This window comes from Coregonus lavaretus (genome assembly GCF_964263955.1).
Source record: "Coregonus lavaretus genome assembly, chromosome: 26".
In the NCBI taxonomy this organism is placed as follows: domain Eukaryota; kingdom Metazoa; phylum Chordata; class Actinopteri; order Salmoniformes; family Salmonidae; genus Coregonus; species Coregonus lavaretus.
Window position 1 is genome coordinate 29,693,734 of NC_140013.1, and position 26,141 is coordinate 29,719,874.

Below are 26,141 nucleotides of genomic sequence, written 5' to 3' on the forward strand. Positions count from 1 at the left end.
CGATCTATAAATTACGTCTCCGTAATCTAGCATGGGTAGGATGGTCATCTGAATCAGGGTTCGTTTAGCAGCTGGGGTGAAAGAGGAGAGGTTACTATAGAGGAAACCAAGTCTAGATTTAACCTTAGCCTGCAGCTTGGATATGTGCTGAGAGAAGGACAGTGTACCGTCTAGCCATACTCCCAAGTACTTGTATGAGGTGTATGAGGTGACTACCTCAAGCTCTAAACCCTCAGAGGTAGTAATCACACCAGTGGGGAGAGGGGCATTCTTCTTACCGAACAACATCTTTGTTTTGGAGGCGTTCAGAACAAGGTTAAGGGCAGAGAAAGCTTGTTGGACACTAAGAAAGCTTTGTTGTAGAGCGTTTAACACAAAATCCAGGGAGGGGCCAGCTGAGTATAAGACTGTATCATCTGCATATACATGGATGAGAGAGCTTCCTACTGCCTGAGCTATGTTGTTGATGTAAATTGAGAAGAGCGTGGGGCCTAGGATCGAGCCTTGGGGTACTCCCTTGGTGACAGGCAGTGGCTGAGACAGCAGATGTTTTGACTTTATACATTGCACTCTTTGATAGAGGTAGTTAGCAAACCAGGCCAAAGACCCCTCAGAGACACCAATACTCCTTAGCCGTCCCACAAGAATAGAATGGTCTACCGTATGAAAAGCTTGCGCCAAGTCAATAGAAATAGCAGCACAACATTGCTTAGAATCAAGGGCAATGGTGACATCATTTAGGACCTTTAAGGTTGCAGTGACACATCAATAACCTGAGCGGAAACCAGATTTCATACCAGAGAGAATACTATAGACATCAAGAAAGCCAGTCAGTTGATTATTGACAAGTTTTTCCAACACGTTTTTATAAACAGGGCAAAATAGAAATTAGCCTATAACAGTTAGGATCAGCTTGATCTCCCCCTTTAAATAAAGGATGCACCGTGGCTGCCTTCCAAGCAATGGGAACCTCCCCAGAGAGGAGAGACAGGTTAAAAAGGTCAGAGATAGGCTTGGCGATGATAGGGGCTGCAACCTTAAAGAAGAAAGGAGCTAAACCATCTGACCCAGATGGTCTTTTGGGGTCAAGTTTAAGGAGCTCCTTTAGCACCTCAGACTCAATGACCGCCTGCAGGGAGAAACTTTGTCGCGGAGCAGGGGGAAAAGAGGGAGGAGCATCGGGGCTAGTCACATTAGAAGGGCTGGGAGATTAGGAAATGTTGGAGGGTCATGGAGGCATGGCTGAGTCAAATAGGAATCCTGACTTAATGAAGTGGTGATTAAAGAGCTCAGCTATGCGCTCCTTGTCAGTAACAACCACATCATCAACATTAAGGGACATGGGCAGCTGTGAGGAGGAGGGTTTATTCTCCAGGTATTTCACCATTTTCCAGAACTTCTTGGGGTTAGACCCACAGAGAGAGAACTGCTCCTTAAAGTAACTAACTTTAGCCTTCAGGATAGCCTGAGTGCACTTATTTCTAATTTACCTGAACGAGAGCTAGTAAGCCTGAGAATGCGTGTGCCGAGCCTTTCGCCAAATTGAATTCTTGAGGTGGAGTAACTCTGCCAGATCACGGTCGAACCAGGGACTGAACCTGTTTTTATATTCTCATTTTCTTTATGGGGGCATGTTTGTTAACAATACCACTGAAAATATCAAAAAAGAAGGTCCAACCGTCTTCGACAGAGGGGATCAAGCTGATTCTATACCAATTTACAGAGGTCAGGTCATGAAGGAAGGCTTGCTCATTCAAGTTTTGTAGCAAATGTCTATGACAAATCGTTTAACTCAGCAGCCATTATGAACACAGGTTGTAAAACAGTGATCACTAAGGTCATTACAGAAAACACCCGACTGATACCTATCAGGATTATTTGTGAGGATAACATCAAGGAGAGTAGCCTTTTCTAGGTGTTTGGAGTCATACCTTGTGGGATTGGTAAAAAATCTGAGAAAGATTTAGGGAGTCCCATTGCTTTAGGACTTGGTAAGGTGGTTTAAGCATGTCCCAGTTTAGGTCACCTAGCAGGACAAATTCAGACTAAGTGTAAGGGGCCAGGAGAGAGCTTAGGGCAGGTAGGGTACAGGCCAGTGCTGATGGTGGACGATAACACCTAGTAACAGTCAACAAAGAGCTATTTGAAAGCTTAATGCTTAAAACCAGCTAATCAAATTGTTTGGGAACAGACTTGGTAGAGACAACAGAGCACTGAAGGTGTTCCTTGGTAAAGATTGCCACTCCACCACCTTTGGAAGATCTGTCTTGCCGAAAAAGGTAATAACCAGAAAGGTTAATATCAGTGTTCAAAACACTCTTTCTTAACCACATCTCAGTAATGACCAACACATCTGGATTGGAGCTGTGAACCCACACTTTCAATTGATCCATTTTAGGTAATAAGCTTCTAGTGTTAACGTGCAGAAAACCCAGGCTTTTAAGAGAGCAGAAATCAGTGAAGCAGAAATCAGAGCACAAGTCAGAATTGGGGCTAGCAACAGTAGATGGGCCAGGGTGTACATGCACATTTCCAGATATCGTCAGCAGTAATATAATCAGGGCACGGCAGAGGACAGGGAGAGCTCTGCAGTGTTTATTTTTTATGACATTTGAATGTGCATCAGATGGTAACAAGATCATATTGTACAGCAATTTCATCAGGTAACATGAATACAAAGCCGGCGAGAGGTGGTTAGAATAGGATGGGAGGCCAAGAGTCCGTGTAACTAACAGAGAGTCAGTCGCGAGTGTGGGAACAAACATTGTCTGAGAAAAAAATATTCCATTTTATTTGGAACGGCAAGCCAGACAAAATTAAACGGGCCAAGTTATATAATGAATATGAATTAGGAGGACAGAAATTATTAAATATTAAAGCATTAGACCTATCACTAAAAGCTTCAGTCATACAAAAATTATACTTAAATCCGAACTGGTTCTCTAGCAAACTAGTAAGATTGTCTCACCCACTGTTCAAGAATGGTATTTTTCCCTTTATTCAGATTACAACCACTCATTTTCAGTTACAGTGGGGAAAAAAAGTATTTAGTCAGCCACCAATTGTGCAAGTTCTCCCACTTAAAAAGATGAGAGAGGCCTGTAATTTTCATCATAGGTACACGTCAACTATGACAGACAAAATTAGAAAATAAAATCCAGAAAATCACATTGTAGGATTTTTAATGAATTTATTTGCAAATTATGGTGGAAAATAAGTATTTGGTCAATAACAAAAGTTTCTCAATACTTTGTTATATACCCTTTGTTGGCAATGACACAGGTCAAACGTTTTCTGTAAGTCTTCACAAGGTTTTCACACGCTGTTGCTGGTATTTTGGCCCATTCCTCCATGCAGATCTCCTCTAGAGCAGTGATGTTTTGGGGCTGTCGCTGGGCAACACGGACTTTCAACTCCATCCAAAGATTTTCTATGGGGTTGAGATCTGGAGACTGGCTAGGCCACTCCAGGACCTTGAAATGCTTCTTACGAAGCCACTCCTTCGTTGCCCGGGCGGTGTGTTTGGGATCTTTGCCATGCTGAAAGACCCAGCCACGTTTCATCTTCAAAGCCCTTGCTGATGGAAGGAGGTTTTCACTCAAAATCTCACGATACATGGCCCCATTCATTCTTTCCTTTACACGGATCAGTCGTCCTGGTCCCTTTGCAGAAAAACAGCCCCAAAGCATGATGTTTCCACCCCCATGCTTCACAGTAGGTATGGTGTTCTTTGGAACCCCTACCTGTCCCAGACCTGCTGTTTTCAACTCTTAATGATCGGCTATGAAAAGCCAACTGAGATTTATTCCTGATTATTATTTGACCATGCTTGTCACTTATGAACATTTTTGAACATCTTGGCATGGTTCTGTTATAACCTCCACCCGGCACAGCCAGAAGAGGACTGGCCACCCCTCATAGCATGGTTCCTCTCTAGGTTTCTTCCTAGGTTTTGGCCTTTCTAGGGAGTTTTTCCTAGCCACCGTGCTTCTACACCTGCATTACTAGCTGTTTGGGGTTTTAGGCTGGGTTTCTGTACAGCACTTCGAGATATTAGCTGATGTACGAAGGGCTATATAAAATAAAATTGATTGATTGATTGATTGATGCAACTCAGCATTCTTTGTCCTCCAAACACGACGAGTTGAGTTTTTACCAAAAAGTTCTATTTTGGTTTCATCTGACCATATGACATTCTCCCAATCCTCTTCTGGATCATCCAAATGCACTCTAGCAAACTTCAGACGGGCCTGGACATGTACTGGCTTAAGCAGGGGGACACGTCTGGCACTGCAGGATTTGAGTCCCTGGCGGCGTAGTGTGTTACTGATGGTAGGCTTTGTTACTTTGGTCCCAGCTCTCTGCAGGTCATTCACTAGGTCCCCCCGTGTGGTTCTGGGATTTTTGCTCACCGTTCTTGTGATCATTTTGACCCCACGGGGTGAGATCTTGCGTGGAGCCCCAGATCGAGGGAGATTATCAGTGGTCTTGTATGTCTTCCATTTCCTAATAATTGCTCCCACAGTTGATTTCTTCAAACCATGCTGCTTACCCATTGCAGATTCAGTCTTCCCAGCCTGGTGCAGGTCTACAATTTTGTTTCTATAGTCATAGTTGACGTGTACCTATGATGAAAATCACAGGCCTCTCTCATCTTTTTAAGTGGGAGAACTTGCACAATTGGTGGCTGACTAAATACTTTTTTTCCCCACTGTACAGTACCAGTCAAACGTTTGGACAAACCTACTCATTCAAGGGTTTTTCATTATTTTTACTATTTTCTACATTGTAGAATAATAGTGAAGACATCAAAACAATGAAATAACACATGGAATCATGTTGTAACCAAAACAAGTGTTAAACGAATCAAAATATATTTTAGATTTTTCAAGTAGCCACCTTTTGCCTTGATGACAGCTTTGCACACTCTTGGCATTCTCTCAACCAGCTTCACTTGGAATGCTTTTTCAACAGTCTTGAAGGAGTTCCCACATATGCTGAGCACTTGTTGGCTGCTTTTCCTTCACTCTGCGGTCCAACTCATCCCAAACCATCTCAATTGGGTTGAGGTTGGGTGATTGTGGAGGCCAGGTCATCTGATGCAGCACTCCATCACTCTCCTTCTTGGTCAAATAACCCTTACACAGCCTGGAGGTGTGTTGGGTCATTGTCCTGTTGGAAAACAAATGACAGTCCCATTAAGCGCAAACCAGATGGGATGGCATATCGCTGCAGAATGCTGTGGCCTTGAATTCTAAATAAATCACTGACAGTGTCACCAGCAAAGCACCCCAACACCATCACACCTCCTCCTCCATGCTTCACGGTGGGAACTACACATGCGGAGATCATCCGTTCACCTACTCTGCGTCTCACAAAGACATGGCGGTTGGAACCAAAAATCTCAAATTTGGACTCATCAGACCAAAGGACAGATTTCCACCGGTCTAATGTCCATTGCTCGTGTTTCTTGGCCCAAGCAAGTCTCTTCTTCTTATTGGTGTCCTTTAGTAGTGGTTTATTTGCAGCAATTCAACCATGAAGGCCTGATTCATGCAGTCTCTTCTAAAGAGTTGATGTTGAGATGTGTCTGTTACTTGAACTCTGTGAAGCATTTATTTGGGCTGCAATTTCTGAGGCTGGTAACTCTATTGAACTTTGGGTCTTCCTTTCCTGTGGCGGTCCTCATGAGAGCCAGTTTCATCATAGTGCTTGATGGTTTTTGCGACTGCACTTGAAGAAACTTTCAAAGTTATTGAAATGTTCAGGATTGACTGACCTTCATGCCTTAAAAGTAATGATGGACTGTCATTTCTCTTTGCTTATTTGAGCTGTTCTTGCCATAATAGGGCTATCTTCTGTATACCACCCCCAACTTGTCACAACACAACTGATTGGCTCAAACGCATTAAGAAGGAAATAAATTACACAATTTAACAAGGCACACCTGTTAACTGAAATGCATTCCAGGTGACTACCTCATGAAACTGGTTGAGAGATTGCCAAGAGTGTGCAAAGCAGTCAAGGCAAAAGGTGGCTACTTTGAAGAATCTCAAATATAAAATATATTGATTTGTTTAACACTTTTTTTGGTTACATGATTCCATATGTGTTATTTCATAGTTTTGATGTATTCACTATTATTCTACAATGTAGAAAATAGTAAAAAAATAAAAACCTGTGAATGAGTAGGTGTACAAACTTTTGACTGGTACTGTGTATATAACCACAAACTCCCTATCGGAGCAATCATCCATTTTCATGAACAGGGTGGTGTACCTAAAACTGGCCGGTGAGTGTGTGTGAAGTCCCCACTCCTTCCTCTTCAGCCATGTTTATCCTTACCTTCTAAATTACTTGGATCCGCACTGACACGAACCTCATCCCCAGGCTAAATGTGCACTGAACCAGATTACACTGACATTAATAGTAAGAACTGAAGTCTGGACCGCAAAAAGGCGCCAACAGACGTGTGAAGATGTGAGAAAATAGATTGAATATTGTGTACAGTTCACACAAACAAAACAGGCTGAGACACCCCATCCAAGTTTCCAAGTTTAATTGATACTAATAAAATGAGTGAAAACAAAAAAACAAAAAACAATTGTTTTCATACAGAGCATGGTTTGGCACAATACACCCCAAATCCTCTCAATATGCAAACAGTCACAGAGGCACTTATCATTACACCATACTCCAATAGCATGCCAACTGTGAGTCAGGCAGTGTAGACACCTGCGGGGTAGGAGGAAAGAGAGAAAGAGTTAGAGAGAAAGAGAGACCTTTTAGGAAGTGTTGGGTGAGCCAAATGTTAACTCTGTCCTTCCTACACTGAGACTCAGCATGGACAGTCCACAATCATGTTTTATAGTTCTTTTATTTAGACAACCCAAATAAAAAGGCACATAAAAACATTGCGCATATGTTTACAATTATTCTTGACAAAAAAAAGAAAGAAAAAAAAAGGTAGGAATGTTTTACCTTTCTGCTAATCAGAAAGCCTAGTCTTCGTATATACAAAATTACCATTGTTAATGTTCTAATACAAAAAGATTTATAAAAGGTTATCTAGTTTTTTTTTCCTTGCATGTGTCTATCATAACTAACATGTCCTCTGAACTAAATGGTTTTGTACAAAGATATACATTCATCAGCCTTCACAGGGCTCCAAGATCTCCCAATTCATTGAGAAAAACTTCAGAAAGATCAGCCCAACTTTTCTCTTCCAAAATCAAAGTTAAGACCAAAACCATCATTGCATTTCATTTTTTCTAGTGTCGTTGCAAACAAATGAAAAGCATTTGGTTAAAAAGAAACTGATGGCGCATAGGCTTAATGGCCCTTTAAAAAATGACAGACCATATTCTCAAATATGTTGATAACAGTTTAGAATGTTGCTTACAAAACACTTAATTCTATGTAGATGATACTTAAAACATAAAAAAATCACATTTCAATTTGGTTGAGGGGGCTGTCTAGCTCTTAGCCATCTGAACAGTTAATGCTGCCATCACAAAACAAGTCCATCACCATAGACATTATGGCATCTGCGAGAGCACAGGAAGCACCATTGAGGCCATCTCCATTTTGAAATAGTCAGTTTTCTTCTACTACTTCTATGAGTTGGCAAACTAAAAGGGTGCATAATGCCACCTGGAGTGTGTTGTTTGAACAGGTATGAAGCCAAGGTTGGCTATTTACTGCCACCTGCAGCTATGGAATGTTTGCTCATAAGTATAATTGATTGGCTGATCCCTCCTTAACCCATAGGAAGTCCCACCCAGTTGACTACTTCAGAAAGTCCTCATTGGCGCTGGCCATGCTAAAACAGGCTTTTGGGCACTAGTGTCTAAAGTCTATGTCCATCACATCTAGAAGAGGAAGTAGGTGTGGAATAGTCTTGTTGCAATGCAGTTTAGGCACACTATTTACGGCCACTGCAGAATGACAAATGACACACAAATACTTCAAAACTATTTTTTTTTGTAGTGTTTTCTTTCAGTAAAAAAAAAAAAAAAGTCAAGTCAAGTCACTAACCTTCTAATGACAGTTTTTTCTAACTAAATCCAAACTTGGACGACCTCAGATGTCCACATGCAACATCGATGAGAGATCAATGGAAAGGGAATCCAAATGGCAACAAGACCACAATGCCATTCCATTTCAGATTTGAGCAATTCCCTTGGGGCACTGTGTTGGCATGCATGCAATACTATCAAAGGCCTCAAACACCTTGCCGTTCCCAAGACAGAGACACAGGGAAGGCGAGGCCACCCACGAGGGGAGAAGTCTCTGAAGAGCATCCACCAGTTTGATGTTAGAACGCACCGCCTTTTCCTATCAAACCCATACAGACTGATTTTTGGCCAATGTGTCACATCTGTGCTGTGTCAGCGCCACGTGCTTCTAAGAGTTCCTGCCAGTTGAGGGAGAGGCTTGTGTACTGAACATACAGTGGGGGAAAAAAGTATTTAGTCAGCCACCAATTGTGCAAGTTTTCCCACTTAAAAAGATGAGAGAGGCCTGTAATGTTCATCATAGGTACACGTCAACTATGACAGACAAATTGAGAAAAAAAAAACCTGAAAATCACATTGTAGGATTTTTAATGAATTTATTTGCAAATTATGGTGGAAAATAAGTATTTGGTCACCTACAAACAAGCAAGATTTCTGGCTCTCACAGACCTGTAACTTCTTCTTTAAGAGGCTCCTCTGTCCTCCACTCGTTACCTGTATTAATGGCACCTGTTTGAACTTGTTATCAGTATAAAAGACACCTGTCCACAACCTCAAACAGTCACACTCCAAACTCCACTATGGCCAAGACCAAAGAGCTGTCAAAGGACACCAGAAACAAAATTGTAGACCTGCACCAGGCTGGGAAGACTGCATCTGCAATAGGTAAGCAGCTTGGTTTGAAGAAATCAACTGTGGGAGCAATTATTAGGAAATGGAAGACATACAAGACCACTGATAATCTCCCTCGATCTGGGGCTCCACGCAAGATCTCACCCCGTGGGGTCAAAATGATCACAAGAACGGTGAGCAAAAATCCCAGAACCACACGGGGGGACCTAGTGAATGACCTGCAGAGAGCTGGGACCAAAGTAACAAAGCCTACCATCAGTAACACACTACGCCGCCAGGGACTCAAATCCTGCAGTGCCAGACGTGTCCCCCTGCTTAAGCCAGTACATGTCCAGGCCCGTCTGAAGTTTGCTAGAGTGCATTTGGATGATCCAGAAGAGGATTGGGAGAATGTCATATGGTCAGATGAAACCAAAATATAACTTTTTGGTAAAAACTCAACTCGTCGTGTTTGGAGGACAAAGAATGCTGAGTTGCATCCAAAGAACACCATACCTACTGTGAAGCATGGGGGTGGAAACATCATGCTTTGGGGCTGTTTTTCTGCAAAGGGACCAGGACGACTGATCCGTGTAAAGGAAAGAATGAATGGGGCCATGTATCGTGAGATTTTGAGTGAAAACCTCCTTCCATCAGCAAGGGCATTGAAGATGAAACGTGGCTGGGTCTTTCAGCATGACAATGATCCCAAACACACTGCCCGGGCAACGAAGGAGTGGCTTCGTAAGAAGCATTTCAAGGTCCTGGAGTGGCCTAGCCAGTCTCCAGATCTCAACCCCATAGAAAATCTTTGGAGGGAGTTGAAAGTCCGTGTTGCCCAGCGACAGCCCCAAAACATCACTGCTCTATAGGAGATCTGCATGGAGGAATGGGCCAAATACCAGCAACAGTGTGTGAAAACCTTGTGAAGACTTACAGAAAACGTTTGACCTGTGTCATTGCCAACAAAGGGTATATAACAATGTATTGAGAAACTTTTGTTATTGACCAAATACTTATTTACCACCATCATTTGCAAATAAATTCATTAAAAATCCTACAATGTGATTTTCTGGATTTTTTTCCCTCATTTTGTCTGTCATAGTTGACGTGTACCTATGATGAAAATTACAGGCCTCTCTCATCTTTTTAAGTGGGAGAACTTGCACAATTGGTGGCTGACTAAAAACTTTTTTTCCCCACTGTAGGCCCAGGCAGAGCCAGTAGGCACTGGGCTGGGGAAGGAAGCAGCCCTGTGACCCTTGACCCATACCCTTTGACCCTAATAGGACACACAGTGGATACAGCCTCTAGTCTCTGCTTCCATTCTCTTTCAGGGCATGGCAGTTTTGATTCTAGAGTAATATAACAAAAAGGACCTCAGGAGACAGAAAAACCTCAAACTAACCTTGGAAGTAAACTATGCAAAAGTAGTCCAATGGACGGCCGTATCGACAATGATAAAGTAATTGCAGCTCTGACCTGTATTGAAGGATACTTTTTTTAAATTATTTTTTTTAAGACAGGCAAAGACAAAATAATGTTGTGTTTTAATATTTACAAAGAAAGGGTAAAAGGTCAAGAAAGGTTGCGTGTTCAACTTGATTTGATCCTTTTACTCGTCAAAAGACTGGGCTACTCTCAGTAAGGTTCCTGAGTAGAAGTTCATACTTATAGGATCTAAACTTGCAATACAAAAAATAGAGGGGGATAAAATGGCCCTATCAAAACCTCTCCCAACATAACTAAATTCACAATATTTTTTTATTTTTTTAAAGGTGAACTTTGGGACCGCTTTTTCAGCAGTGTCTACTCTGCCACTAGGTGGCTCTGGTAGCCTCTACATTAACAAGGCTCTCAGCCAACACTAACCATTTTGATCCTTGATAATACTGCGGTTTTCAGGACATTAACCCAGGGATATGCCTTCAGTGCCAGACATTTCCTCCTTGTGTTCCTGTAACATTACCACTGTAATGTCCTCCGGCTACTTCGTGAAGTCATCTAAAACACACCTTACAACTATTCCAAAAACAAAACAAAAACCATGTATATGTTTACAGTATCCAGCAGTGAGGAGTGACCGTTTTCCAGAGATGTACAAAGAATGGCGTTAGGACCTGGGAGAGACCTTATGTAGTCCAAGGCATTGGCCTAAGATACAACTGTGGTGCCTTTGAAACCTTTTTTCTCTCCAGAAAAATCACCCTCCTGCAAAATGGTAGCCTTTGTCCCTTTTGCTGTACTTAACTCCTTACAATGCATACAACTATTAAATACTGATTAGCAGGCTATAATAATAATAACAAAGGAAAACAAATATAAAAACCATCTGCTCTGTAAGAAAGCATTTAAAAACATTAATACCAGCAATACATTTCTGTTACAGTTTCATTCCAATGCCAAATGTGCAGGTATGTTCTGACGCAAGAGGCGAGGCATAACTCGTAGTTTGTTTACGTCAGGCATCCACTTGGTGCATCATTCAAAAGCTCCATTCCTCCTTTTGAGACTTCACATGACTTCCAGGACTGTCCTCCTACCGGCGGTTAAAAGGAAAATCAAATGCACCCGCATCTACAGGGGCTGGCCGCATCTACAGGGGCTGGCAGTCCACCTCTCATCATGCTGCAGACAGACGGGTACAGCGTCCAGCTAGCCCCCCATACTACACCTCAGCTCTACAACATCATCTATAGTACTCCTGGTAAGGAGGAAGGTCTGCTAAAGTAAGGGAGGAAGAGGAGGTTTGGGGGTAGAAGGAGAGAGGTGGGAGGGGTTGATAAAGAGATGCTAACCAGGGGCCAGGGAAGGGGTTACTACCAGGGAGGGGAGGAAGGCAGGACCTGGGAGAGAAAAGGCATGCTATCCATGGGCCGCATGGCGATGTTGAGCGGCCCGGTTATATTCATGGGCATCCCAGAGGTGATGGCCACAGGGTGGGCTATATTCATGGGCCCGGTGATGGTCACTGGGTGCTGCAGGTTGATTGGAGAGGTGATGTTGACCGTGCTGGTGGTGATGTTCATCTGGGCGGCGATGGTTACCGGGTTGCTGGCGTTGCCGCGGTTCATCGCCGAGGTGATGGCGGCAGAGTTTGTGACGGGCGTCGCCGAGCCAGAGTTGTGCACGTTGTTAGAGTCTGAGGAAAGACGAGAGGGAGGGAAGGAAAGACGAGAGGGAGGGAAGGAAAGACGAGAGGGAGGGAAGGAGCCAAAGAAAGACAGAATGAGCTGGATGATCGTTCCTTACAAACCATTTAGGACAACCCCAAGCTCCACAGGGTTAGAGGGGCAGAGGTTTGATTCACTGCAACACACACACACATTAAAATGATTAGACATGATAAAACAATGGTAGGATTCTTATGAACCTACCTTGAAAACGAGAGATGTCCATAAGGACTTGGAACGAGTTATTTAAGATCTCTCCTACCGTCAACTCACCTGAGGGGGCAATTCAAAAAGCAGGATCAATGTGCTAGCCAGCTAACTTTCAGCTAATATTCAGAAACACTTTATTTCATACTATAGTCAACTTGAAATGGTATGGTATAATTAACTCAATACCTTCAACAACCCATATTCCACTTAAACCTTCTGAGTTGTAATTTAAGGTTTATCAAAGTTATTTGGCTAGCTAACTTATTGATCCGGCTTAATGAAATAAAACCCTGATACCTGAATAACCATAACACACAAAAACATCTGCAACGACTTGGTTGGAATACCACTACACAAGCTAGGCTAGAAGACAGATCTGTAGTGGAAAATGGGCCACTTCAATGCATAAGTAAGTATACAGCTACAAATTTGGAGGGGTTGGGATCGGGATGGGTTTCAGCTTGAATTACTAGATTACCTTTTCGTATCCCTGAGTGGTGGTTCCACTGCCAGTCACTTAGCCCTATTCAGAGATACAGACAGATAGGGGTTACATTTATTGACAGGACTGATTGGGATAGGGCATCATTCGGGCCTGCGTGCCAGGGGTTGCAGCAGGGCATAGGGGTGAGGGGGGCACAGGTCATTGGGTTAGATACACCAACAGCCAATCATATACCAAGTACTACAATGTTTATAGCGCGTCGTAGCTGGTGGGGACAAAAATTAGATTTGTTGTATAATGTATGCATACCCATTGTGTAAAATGACTAGGGTTTGCTGAACAATAGCCCTTGCTATTTTAGAATGATCAATCCTATGAAACATGCGTCAGAGTGATGTTATTCTTCCAAACTGGACTTTAACACCCATAAGTGAGTGGAAGTTTGACAAACCAACAAGAGAGCAGACATCATAAACCTCAATTTCAACAGCTGACAGACAAACAAGATACCCACAGTCTGAAAACTGCACACACAGACCCATCAACACTTAATGAGAGGATATAAATTTATTTATTTGGTCGGGTCACATATTGCATTTGAATGACTTATATTGCTGTACTAGTTTGCTATGTGCGTCAAATTAATTGAACGCGCAAAGCCCTTTAAATTTAGACCATCTCATAACAGATTTCTTGCTACAGGCTATCCATTTCTGTCAGCAGAGATACTTGTCAACCCCACCACACATGTAAACAACTGGCAAACCAGACCGGGCTGGCCTGCGGGTGGGCCCCAGAAAACTGACATTATCATGATATGAATCCATCAATGAGTGGTAAAGACACTGTCCTTGTCAGTTGTGGACTGTTGTGTAGTACATTTGAATCTGTAAGTCAGTTTGTTGTGGTGCTGCACAGAAGGAGATGAATGTCCATGAAAAAGGCCAATATAAAGAAGGCATATTCCTAAACATTCTTTATCCTGACCCAAATATACTGGAATCAAATACAGCCGGACATGGGTCACTCTCCACTCTTATGATTTCGTGACTGGAGAAAAATCTTAACTCTGACAACTACAGAAACCTGGGGTGTATTCATTACGGAAACCATTAGACATTTAAGAACCAAAGAGATCAAAACGAGAGTTTCTATTGGACAAATTCAGGTAGGTCCCTCCACATTTAATTCAGCTTGCTTCCATTTAAGAACCGTTTAGCAACAGAATCTTCGGAATGAACACACCCTTGACGACAAACCTGACAACGTGCTTGGAGCATGCCTTTCGCGTATAGTAGACCACAAAACAACAATGCCTGGGGTGCTTTCAGCGTAAAGACAGGGACGGAATACATTTAAGTCATTTAGCAGACGCTCTTATCCAGAGCGACTTCCAAATTGGAATAAGTACCTAAAGTCATTTTAAGAAAACAAATACGATTGAATACCTAGGTCTGGAGGACCCCAGGATAGGTGTGGCTGATGGGAGAGTGGGAGGGATGGAGGAGGAGGAGAGAGTGGCGTACCTTTATTACAGGGGTTGTTGAAGCTGGCTTGGCCGTGGGTCTTCAGGTGGCTGGTAATGTAGGCGGCGCTCAGCATCTTGCCACAGATGTTGCAGGTCACCTTGCCCTCGTGTCGGATCATGTGGGAGCGCAGGCGGTCTTTGGTGGCGAAAGCAGAGGTACAGGCCTGGGGAGGTATACAGGGACAATGAGGAGGATATTAGAGGAGATACAATCTCACTCAATCTGTCTTGAAGGTGTACACTGTAGACATGTCTGCATCTTGAAGACTCATGAGAGATTAAATATTTTATACTATTTTACAATTGGGAGATAGCGTAATAATCTCATCCTTAATCCAACAAACCAGGAGTGAATGTGTGGGATAGGAGTGTGAACATAAACAGGGAGGGTGGAGTCCCGGAGGAGGATGCCTGGCTTCTTACCGTTACTTGGCATTTGAAGGGTCTCTCTGAGGAATGAACATGCTTCACGTGACAGCTTAGATGGTCAGGCCTGCAGGGGGAGAGAGGACACACAGAACAACACAGGCATTTTAAAACCTGGTATAGTAGCTACAATACAGGTAGTTTTATCATCCACTCCATACACTGACAGTAGCTGCACACACACTACTATACCGTTGACACATTATTAAATTAACAAAATGGGCCAACAAAAGGTCGCAGGCAAATGACAAATTCTCTCCGAACCCACTGTCATATCTTAATAGTTAAATGATGCTAATTATATTGAAGGCTATTACTGTGGATGTTTTATTTATGTAATGAATGTTAGTCTCATGGCGGGCCATATTTGACCCATGGGACACAAGCTATTAGCGCATCAATCCTCTACTACACCCTCCAAAACGCATTCCTTCTCCCAAAGTAATAATCTATGTTCTTGCAACAAGACCAGAGAGTTATTAAATTGAGCCACACCAAAAAAATTGACACATTTCAAAAATCTAGCTAGAACTCTATTCTACAACATGACAGAATTATCTGGCAACCACAGCTGTCTGTCTCTCAGTTCTCCTCCTCTGCCCTCACTAAGCCGTACTAGTGAAATGTTGCTACTGGATAAACACAACCAGAGAATTCCCCTCCAACAAAGGAGGAGAGGGTGGCTTGAAAATGTCTCTAAGGAGGCCGTTTCTCACTAGCAAGCTTTTCGTGATGGCGAGCAGGAGTCCAATCCCATCTCCTCAGGAGTGCAGTGGAGCTGAAAAGCTCATATCTCCCCTCCTCTCCCACACAACACTCCTTCGTTTAAGAAGAGGGGAATGGCCTTTTTCAGGACTGCTAAGCGTGAAAATGAACATGCACCTCTAGCCGCACAAGAGTACGATTTGTTACCAAGTCACTGTAGTTATGATACAATATCCTTCACTTCGCTGGTTGCTAATAATTTAGCTCAGAAACACACCGCCCTATTTACTGACAACTTAATGATGTCTGAAGGGGTTGGGGTGAAGAGACATGTACTCTCCAACATTACAAATAACAAAAGGGAGGGGAGCTAAATCAATGATTAGAAATCAGACCAGTCAGTGAGTCAGAACACTACCATTGGCCTTGGGAGCTGCAGGAGTGACACTGGAGACCCAGGACCATCTCTTCTGGTGCTGTCTGGCCCCTGCAGCCGTCTCCCTGTCCCGTGCTGACATCCCTGAGAGGGGGGACACGAGGGACTACTATGTGACGCACGCAAAGCTCCAGATACTGTTTATATACATGGTGGGGCACTGCTTGCATGTCATGAGCCAGTACTAGGGTCTGAACAGAAGCTGCGTGGGTATGTGATTTTAGGCATTTAAATTATAGTCCACCCTTTGTTCTTTGCATGGGGAATTTCATTCAAAGTGGAAATTGTACATAATATACCTTCTGGCTATGTTTATTAAAGCATCATAGTGGAAACATACTAGTATGCAAAGCATTGTTCCTAACTTCTTATCAATTGAGACTGATTAACCAGTCCAATTCAACTCAATTACATTCCAACACGTGGGGATTTCCAAAATTACAATTCATCACACCTTCACATTTTTTGGCTACTGCACTGAATATCAATTTCAAGTGGAATGTTTTTACCCAACCAAGCCCACCATGGACTTGTATGCCATCATCCAGATCATATTCATCTAGGGCTGCATCTGACAGTCTTCAGCAGGTGCAGCCCCACAAAACAATCTGCCCTCGTAGCACTTTATGCTTTTTTTTTTTTACTGTCAGTTAGGCTTCTTCTTCTTCTACAACATAGTCGTATCCTGTACATAACTGTATCAGATTCTGAATAAAGACGACTTTTGGAAAGTTGTAATATTGCCCCCCCTCTTGCTTTCCCCCCACAATCAGGAAATATATTTGGGGCCCATTGAAATGGAAGCAGTGAAAAGGGGTTCCCCTTCACACTGCCATGATAACTGTAAGAAATGTGAAATTCCAAACAACTTTACACATAATAAATTCTCTCTCAGAATGCATTGACAATTACAATATCATGTACTATGGACAATAACATTCTGGACTACTCAACATTTTGGACAAGTGGACTGGAAAAGGGAAACTTGAGTAAGTTGAACTGCGTCACGCACCTGGAGAAGCCCTTCCCACAGACAGAGCAGATGTAAGGTTTGTGAACGCCCCCGTCGTGCGAGCGCACGTGGTAGGTCATGCGGTCCTTTCTCTTAAAGCGCTGCTGGCAGATGGGGCACTCGAAGGGCTTCTCGTCTGAGTGGGACAGCTTGTGACGGTTCAGGTGGTAGACGTCACGGAAGGCCTTGCCACACATCTCACAGCCGTGGTTCTTCTTCACAGGCTTGGCAGGCTTCTTGGGCTGGCTCTGCTGCTGCTGATGATGATGCTGTTGTTGATGCTGCTGATGCTGGGGCACCATTGTGGGAGACATGATGCTGGAGCCCGTGGAGGCCGAGGTGGTTGCCGTGGTGAGGATGCCAGCGATGGTGGAGATGTAAGAGGGCTGGCCGCCGCTGTTCTCACGCTGCGGCACGGTGGAGATCATGGGCACCATGGTGGGCGCCGTCTGTGTCTTCTTGGGACGAGACACCATCTTGACGCCCGTGTGGCAGGACTCATGCCGTCTGAGATGGTAACTGTCCCGGAAGGCCTTGTTGCAGTAGCCGCAGATGAAAGGCGTTTTGGACTTGGGCTCTTTCTTCACCACAGCAACGGGACCACCGCCGCCTCCTCCTCCTCCTCCCGTCCCACTGGCCACATTGTCCTTGAGGAGCTCAGCGACGCTGACCGGGGGCTTCTGGTCCAGGAGGATGGGCATCACAGGCTTCTGGTCCACAGGTTCAGGTCCTCCTGACTGGAGGAGAGGCAGCAAGCTGTTCTGGGCCACCTGGTGCTGGTGATGCAGGGCTTCATTGGCCTGCTGGAAGGACAACACAAAGACAGCCATGCAGAAGCACATCAGTACACAGTCTAGACAGTCACACACCCTCAAAGCTACTACATCCGCATGTAGCAGGGAGAGATGGGGGGGGGGTTCTGACTGCTCTAGAGAGTTGAAATGGACTGCCTTGTCAGCAGAACTACCGCTGTTTCCAAGATGTGCTTACAATTGTAATCTAGTGATGGGGATGAAAGTAAAACAATTGCTCTAAAACATTCGGAGAGTACGACCCTGCCTTACACAGGAAGCGGCACAGGTCCTAATCCAGGCACTTGTCATCTCCCGTCTGGATTACTGCAACTCGCTGTTGGCTGGGCTCCCTGCCTGTGCCATTAAACCCCTACAACTCATCCAGAATGCCGCAGCCCGTCTGGTGTTCAACCTTCCCAAGTTCTCTCACGTCACCCCGCTCCTCCGCACACTCCACTGGCTTCCAGTTGAAGCTCGCATCCGTTACAAGACCATGGTGCTTGCCTACGGAGCTGTGAGGGGAACGGCACCTCCGTACCTTCAGGCTCTGATCAGTCCCTACACCCAACCGAGGGCATTGCGTTCATCCACCTCTGGCCTGCTGGCTCCCCTTCCTCTGCGGAAGCATAGTTCCCGCTCAGCCCAGTCAAAACTGTTCGCTGCTCTGGCACCCCAATGGTGGAACAAGCTCCCTCACGACGCCAGGACAGCGGAGTCACTCACCACCTTCCGGAGACATTTGAAACCCCACCTCTTTAAGGAACACCTGGGATAGGATAAAGTAATCCTTATACCCCCCCCCCCCCAAAAAAAAGTATAATTGTAAAGTGGTTATCCCACTGGCTATAGGGTGAATGCACCAACTTGTAGTCGCTCTGGATAAGAGCGTCTGCTAAATGACGTAAATGTGCCCTTGAGCAAGGCACTTAACCCTAATTGCTCCTGTAAATCGCTCTGGATAAGAGCGTCTGCTAAATGACTAATATGTAATGTAAATGTAAAACAGAATCAACAGGACTTCACATTTTTCAAAAGGAGTGAGCAGAGTATGACAACTTTATTCACTTTTCTTTGAAGAGTCCAATTGGTTGTCAGCTTCCATTTACAGATGCTGTTGCTGAATTCCATGAACTAAGCTATAATATTTAAACGCTTTTCTGGTGATATCTTAGGGTAGTCTTGTGGGTGATGTTGAGGCTTTAGGTTCAAAAAGAGGTTGCTCAATTTATGCCATTATTCTAAGTCTTCCCCTGTGCCATTCAGGCAACCAAGTTACTACAACCCCGGCCCTGTCAGCAGGGATGTTACATTCTAAGAGGAAGGACAGGCTTTAACAGAGGAACAGCCATTAATTTCTCAGAAATAGAAAGGGAGTCATTTCCAGCCAGGGCATTTGAGCCCCTCAGAAAAAACAAGAGTGCAGCCCTTACAAATGTGGCGAGAGACGAGGGTAGGGAAACGAGGGTTAGGAGAGGAGAGAGAAGGGTTAGGAGGCAGCTGTTCAAATTGCCATATAACTAACTATACAGAACAAAAAGATAAACGCAACACACAACAATTTCAGTTCATATGAAGGAAATCAGTCAATTGAAATAAATTAATTAGGCCCTAATCTATGGATTTCACATGACTGGGCAGGGGCGCAGCCATAGGTGGGCCTGGATGAGTTGTAATTGTCTCAGATGATCCCGCAGGTGAAGAAGCCGGATGTGGAGGTCCTGGGCTGGCGTGGTTACACGTGGTCTGCGGTTGTGAGGCCACTTGGACGTACTTCCAAATTCTCTAAAACAAATGTTGAGGCGGCTTATGGTAGAGAAATTAACATTCAATTATCTGGCTACAGCTCTGGTGGACATTCCTGCAGTCAGCATGCTAATTGCACGCTCCCTCCAAACTTGAGACATCTGTGGCATTGTGTTGTGTGACAAATCTGCACATTTTAGTGTGGCCTTTTATTGTCCCCAGCACAAGGTGCACCTGTGTAATGATCTTGCTGTTTAATCAGCTTCTTGATATGCCACACATACCATGTGGATGGATTATCTTGGCAAAGGAGAAATGCTCACCAACAGGGATGTAAACAAATTTGTGCACAAAATTTGAGAGAAATACGCTTTTTGTGCGTATGGAACATTTCTGGGATCTTTTATTTCAGCTCATGAAACATGGGACCAACACTTGACATGTTGCTGTGACATTTTTTTCCAGTATAATAACACACAGGAGAGGATTTCAACTGAGATTTGAGCTCAGTGGGTGATGTAAAGTCAGTTATGTCGTGCCAGAATATGACATGAACAATATACAGTACACCTGACCAACTGCATACACACAACAAATCGACATGTTTGTTTCACTTTGTAGATTTACGTCTCTTGACCTTTTCCACAAACTTGAGTTTCTTGAACTACGATGACTAAATCTGGCATTGTACACCCAAAGTACTCAAGTGCCGCAGCTCGAGATCTGCTCAAACAAATCCTTCAGAGATGGACACAAGTCTACAAACACAATTAGCAGGCTACACACACACACAGAGCTCCCTGCCCACTCAATCTAAATATGTTGCATGTAAGGTGATCTCCTGTAGTGATTGAGCTGATTAGTTCTCTCTTTACTGGCACAGCATCTAGCATGGGCCAACCTGTATGTTAGTTAACTATACCTAACCACATCAACACAGGATCACCCACAATATGACTGGATGCCTTAGGACAGGTGCTCAGGGAAATATTAGCCCTTATGGGTGGCGGCAGAACTACAACTGAATATGATGCAAGACAGAGGAGCATGCCTTGGCACCACAAGGAACCTTTTCCACCATTGGTTACCCACAAAACTACATTATATTGACAAAAATGGTGCACTAGGTAAACAAATAGTCCAGAATGGATGCTTTGACCAATTGGACAAGTTCAGGTAGTTTCTCATCTACTTCAACATTTCCCCATGTCACGCCTCCTGAACACCGTATCCATCTGCAATGGGCAACTAGCCCCTTTACTATTCAGAGCCGTTTTGAATGGCGGTAACAGAACCTACCAATGCTAATTATTTGAAATTAAACTTCTGTAGTGTCTCAGGATGAGTTGTAATAAACTGCTTACACATCTACTATAAATATCCCTTTTGGAGCAATTTCACACCACTTTCAAGTGGCACTGTGGGCGCAGGCTGGTTGAGGCGTCATCCTCTCAAACCACTTCCACCCCCTCAAATCACATTCATCACACTGGCTTCAACAGGCTCATATAACCTACTACAACCATCAACCATCCGTAATTAAAACATTACAACATTTAAATATTTCCTTGAACAAACACTAAATTAGGAAATTCTTCCATAATGACCTACTAATAATCATACACTACCCAAAATGTTGCTGATTGTCTACTGTTTTGTAGTGGTTGAAAAATGTGTAGCAGTGTAACAAAAACTGACAAGGTAGCAAAAAAATGAGCCAACACTGGTAGCTAATAGAGCAGTGTACAGAGGACAGCTGCAGCTGCTGGCATTGTCCAATTGGTCACGGCAGCCCCCAAAGAATGGGTGGGGGGAGGGAGGTTTATGAATATTTTTGGTTGGTGTGTGAATAGAGTTTCACAATGTAACTAGCAACCTTCAACGGGCCGACCAAAGACACCACGATTGAGACGACCTTGTTATTTTCAGTAATCACCATAGGACAAGGTTAAAGAGCTGACCCCTGGGCTTTCAGGTTCAGCCAAGCATCCCAATACGGTCAGCCAGGCAGGCAGGGGATGGGGTCTGGGCTGGGGGAGTCGAAAAAAAATCTCAAATTGTGTTCCTTTATGCTCTTTTGTGGAGCCGTAGAGGACACAAATCCGAGCAGTGATGCACTTACGGCCCTCAGGGGGGGCTTTGTGACACCAGTCCTGCCTGATTTGGGGATTCTGTTCAGCTGGCGGACGCTGCAGACTGCTTAGTGAGTTACCACAGGCAGCCGTGCTTTGGGGAATGGGAGAAAAACAGGGTGCAGTCACAGGGTGTTGAGTCCCCTTTTTGTCCTCCGTCCACACTGTAGTTGGATCCAGACTGGAATTCTTACCACCATTAGCATTTCTTCTAGCTATTCGTGTGAGAGAGAGAGAGACAGCGAAGCACTCAGACGCATAGTGAGCTGCAACCCGCTGTGCCTTCACGCTGCTCTGATGAGTTTGATACAAATCCGCTCTGAAGGCTGAGGTCATTCCAAAATAAATAGTGTTGAAATGGAGTGGGGGTGCGGAAAATAACAAAAAACTGCAACAAATAAAAGCAGCCTGTTCTGTTGTTAATTCAGTCAGGGATGTGGCGGCAGGGCTTTACAATGATGGAGGAGAATCTCATTCACCACAATGTTAATCTGTTTAGATATCAGACAACCAGGCCCCAAGAAGGCAGCTTGCCATTTGCTCAGACAAGTGCCCAATTTATTTTATGATCCCGGGAAACAACAGTAATAGTTAAAATATATTGGTATTGCTTGTGTTCTCACAAAACTTGATAAACACACTCAATGTCTGGCACAAACCTGCATGAGGGAAGCAACAAGATCTGAGTGTTAACCCTGAAACCAGGACTAAGACCTTGACTACACACTATGTTCGATCTATGTTTCAAGGGCTGGGTGGGGCTCATTTCATGTGCAGAAACCTGTGAAAAAGGAAGTTGGGGTATTTGATTTTACAGGGACATTTTGTGGAGGACATTAACTTACTCTGATCCCTGTGTAGTAGTCCCTACGTGGATTCCCTGGAACCATGGGACCTACAGAAGACTAATACAAAAGAAAAGGAAAATACTGGGCTTGTTAATAATATGTTAACATTAACAGTAAAACAAAACCCATTACGTATTGTCCTAAATCGGGAGAAAAGAAATGAGTCATTTTCATCTGATTCAGGATTACGAGAATACTACTATTGAGAGCTGCATAGCTTGACAACCCCCCCAAGCATAACCTCCGACCTTACAGAACAATAACAAGTGACGCACAGCCTCATTAGACGCTACATCAAGACCAGCGAATCAAACGGAGCCTCCAAATAACAACTACTTAGTTTCCATTTTCCTCCACTGCTCCATCACACCAGCTTCAGGTATTTGTGCCTTGTTAGCCACAAAATAAAACCATTATCATGGGTCCCTGGCTCGCGGCAATTAACTGGCAACAGCTGCACCTCTCAAGTGCTGAGGGAATGGAACTATATAGGCCTACCACTATGGCTGCAATATGATTATGCGGAGTAGGGAAGAAAAAAATAAGAAAACAAGTGGCAACTTGGTTTGAGGACATACATTTTCAACACTAGTGTTCACATTTGACCTGGGATTGGAACACTACATTGTATGCCATTTGAGATGATGTTGTGAAGCATAAGGGTCAAGGGTCCAATTCATCTAATAATTTAACTGACACTGCATTTCGTTATGCATCTTGGGTTGCCAGATAGACAGGACAGTAAAATGTAATACATGTCCACTAGGAGAAATAGCCTGTTCCACATTCCAGGAAAATAAACGGAAAAGGGTCTTAAATTATGACTGATGCGCTTTCCCATACCCAGACAGAGGATGTTTCAAATGTCTACACTAGGCTTACATAGTCTGGATTCTCAAATGCAATTCCCCTCAGGTGTGATGGAAAGAGATCTATTTTTAAGATCTAGCCGACATGTGACTGCTGGTGGATGAATTCCCAGTGGTTACATAATGTCAACAATCTATGAATGTAGTGTACTTGGCAAGTTGACTGCTTTCGTGTTTTCTACCTTCATCAGTCTTGTTTTTTTAAAGTTCTCTTTATTTTAAATGCTGCCCTATGTACATAGTCCAGGGTTTCCCAAACTCAGTCCTCAGGACCCCAAGGGGTGCACGTTTCAGTTTTTGCCCTAACACTACACAGCGGATTCAAATCAAGCTTTGATAATTTGAATCAGTGTGTAGAGTTAGGGCAAAAACCAAAACGTACAGCCCTTGGGGTCCTGAGGACTGAGTTTGGGAAACGCTGACAGTCATTGAACACTGGTCACCTTAATAAATGTTTACATAGTGTTTTACCCACTTCATATGTATATACTGTATTCTAGTCATGGTTCATCCTATACAGCTACTGCTGTACACCTTTTCGATTCATATACTGTCTATACACACCACCATATATTATATTCCAGACTCCGACATTACTCTCCCTGATATTTCTTAATTCCTTTATTTTTGTGTATGGTTAGGTATTACTTCACTGTTGGAGATAGAAACAAGCATTTCACTGAACCTGCAATTACATCTGCTAAATATGTGTATGCGACCAATAAAGGTTTATTGGACTTTTTACGTCTTGTTACAAGCATACATCAGTAAATACTAAAACTCCACTGAATGGACATAGTGCAACAAGAGGCTAGGTTTTTACACAGACAAATTTTCACCTTCTACAGACAGAAAGGGTAGAAAATGCATTTTTGCAACACATTTTAAGGTGCAAGTTGTGTATTGCTCAGAATGCTGTAACCCTGTCTAGGATTTCCGAATATGTATAGATTGGATATATCCTGAACAACCCTAATCAGGTACTTACTTATTAAAATTGTTTTAAAAAAATAAAATAAAAGTTTGTTTGGATTTCAATTAGCCAAATTGAATGGCCATTGATGACTATCCCTATTCCTTGATTTGCAGCTCACATCGCACCAAAGGCAGATAACTAAGGACGTGAATATCCTCTGCAAGCTGCCAAATACAAATCTCAGACATAGGGCAGAGGGGTTACAAAATGATCAGTAGTGCAAGAATTAGCTAGCAGCTTACTGCATAGTCTGAATTCTTTCTCCAACCCGCGGTTAAATATTTTGGGACGAGGAAAAGGGGGTAAAGTTAAGAATCAGAAGTGTGGGGTCCCTCCTCTCCATCCTCGTGCCCAGAATGTAAACAAGTGCGATTTGCTAAAAGTAGAAAAGTATTCAAATCGCATCAAAACAAGTAAACAAAATCACTGATTGCGAAAATGAAAGCACTTTTCAAGCCAAATATATTCGCTGGTTGGCATGGCTCGCCGCTGGAGTGGAGGTGGGGATTGTTCTCGTTCTTTAAGAGGCTAGCTACAGCTAGCTAGCTTTCTAACTATCCAACGCGCGGGCATGATCACTTTGCCAACTTGCTTGCTTTTTATATTTAGCTAAGTGGTGGCCAATCCAATTTATAAACATACACTGGCGGACTTGTACTAAAATCTGTCGAAACACAAATATTCTACAAAAACTGGGGGGAGACCGACCAGATTCCCCCCCCCCCTCTCGAGCGTCATCCATACCTCACAGCTGGAAGTCTGGGCTTGATGTAGCGAGCTAGCTAGCTAGCGTTAGCTTGTTTAGCGGATTGCTCATAGGCTAGCCAATATTAGCTAGCTAGCTAACGCTACCATTGTTTTGCTTGAATAGGTCTACTAGAAATCTACGTTTAAAATCACCAGAGGCAACGACGCATTACACATGTAGTAACATATAGATGTAGTTAACCAAATTTATCACTCAGATGTTACACTTACCTGGAATAAAAATGTACTCCAGCTCGGTTCCATTGCAACACTTAAAATCTGCAGGAAACCTAGAAGGAATCTACAACAAAGCAGCTAAACATGGCAGCTGCTACAACTTCCTGTAACGCTCCGGCCTGAACCATTTCCAGTTGACTTTTATGGGACGTTAGAGATTTTTCAGAAATCAAGATATTGTAAATTGGCTTGTATTAAAATATTATTGCTATAAAACATGTTTCTAATATCTATGTATTGGAAAATTACTGAATGGCATATGATGTGGCACGTCAAACAGTAAAATATGTACTACATGGAATGTGGCCCCCCATTTGACAAGTTTAACTAGTCCATTAGAGCGCCTTCGAGAGATGGCATAAAAGTAAATCATTTTCAATATGCCATCGTCAAAGTGGTTACCGATTGTGCCTCTATATATCATTACATTATGCTACAACACAAACACTAGGGAAAAAGCAACATGTTGTTTCTATACAGTTTAGCTACTATTAGTCAACCCCTTCAAATCTAATTTTAAGAAATCCTTTCAAGATTTGCTGGGATATCAAAATATTGTCATCCACACACAAATGCATAACACAATTAGGATACAACATATGCATAACATGAATTTATATGATTGAACAGATATTTCCAAAAATGTGATCAGCACCTACCATTTGTCCATTATCTGAGAACCACTACGGCCTTGCTCTATGAACTGTAATACTGTTATGATGAGTCACTTACATAGATGTATATAATAATCACTTACCACAGCAGTCACGTCTAATTAAATCAGTGAAACAATAAAACTGTGATTTTTTTTCCAGATTGCATTTGGTTACGGTCATATCATGTTGTTATGTTGCTCTCAGGAAAAAAAGGAATTGGGAATCCCTTTGCGTCATCCATCATCAATAAGTAAATTGATCACTTCCCACTGTATATAAGATTAGAAATCAATGCACACACTCAATAGTTCACAGAAAACCCAGACAACTTTCCACACACAGTGATTAATAACAC

The 26,141-nt window shown here is 43.2% G+C and overlaps 1 protein-coding gene across 3 annotated transcripts; it reads right to left on the bottom strand.

Annotated features, from left to right (window-relative positions):
* Positions 1-10,387: 10,387 nt before the first annotated feature.
* On the bottom strand, positions 10,388-25,228 carry LOC311101262 (vascular endothelial zinc finger 1-like). Of its 3 annotated transcripts, XM_084142387.1 has the most exons (8): positions 25,125-25,228; positions 22,299-22,358; positions 16,785-17,587; positions 14,629-14,698; positions 14,204-14,369; positions 12,711-12,755; positions 12,227-12,295; positions 10,388-11,991 (listed from the first exon to the last, which is right to left on the bottom strand). In XM_084142387.1, exons 1-8 carry the CDS (start codon positions 25,155-25,157, stop codon positions 11,669-11,671), a joined length of 1,569 nt encoding a protein of 522 aa, XP_083998513.1. In that variant the 5' UTR covers positions 25,158-25,228; the 3' UTR covers positions 10,388-11,668. The 3 variants fall into 3 exon arrangements, with proteins under 3 accessions (XP_083998513.1, XP_083998514.1, XP_083998515.1); XM_084142388.1 differs by lacking the exon at positions 12,227-12,295; XM_084142389.1 differs by lacking the exons at positions 12,227-12,295; positions 12,711-12,755.
* Between the last annotated feature and the right edge of the window lie 913 nt (positions 25,229-26,141).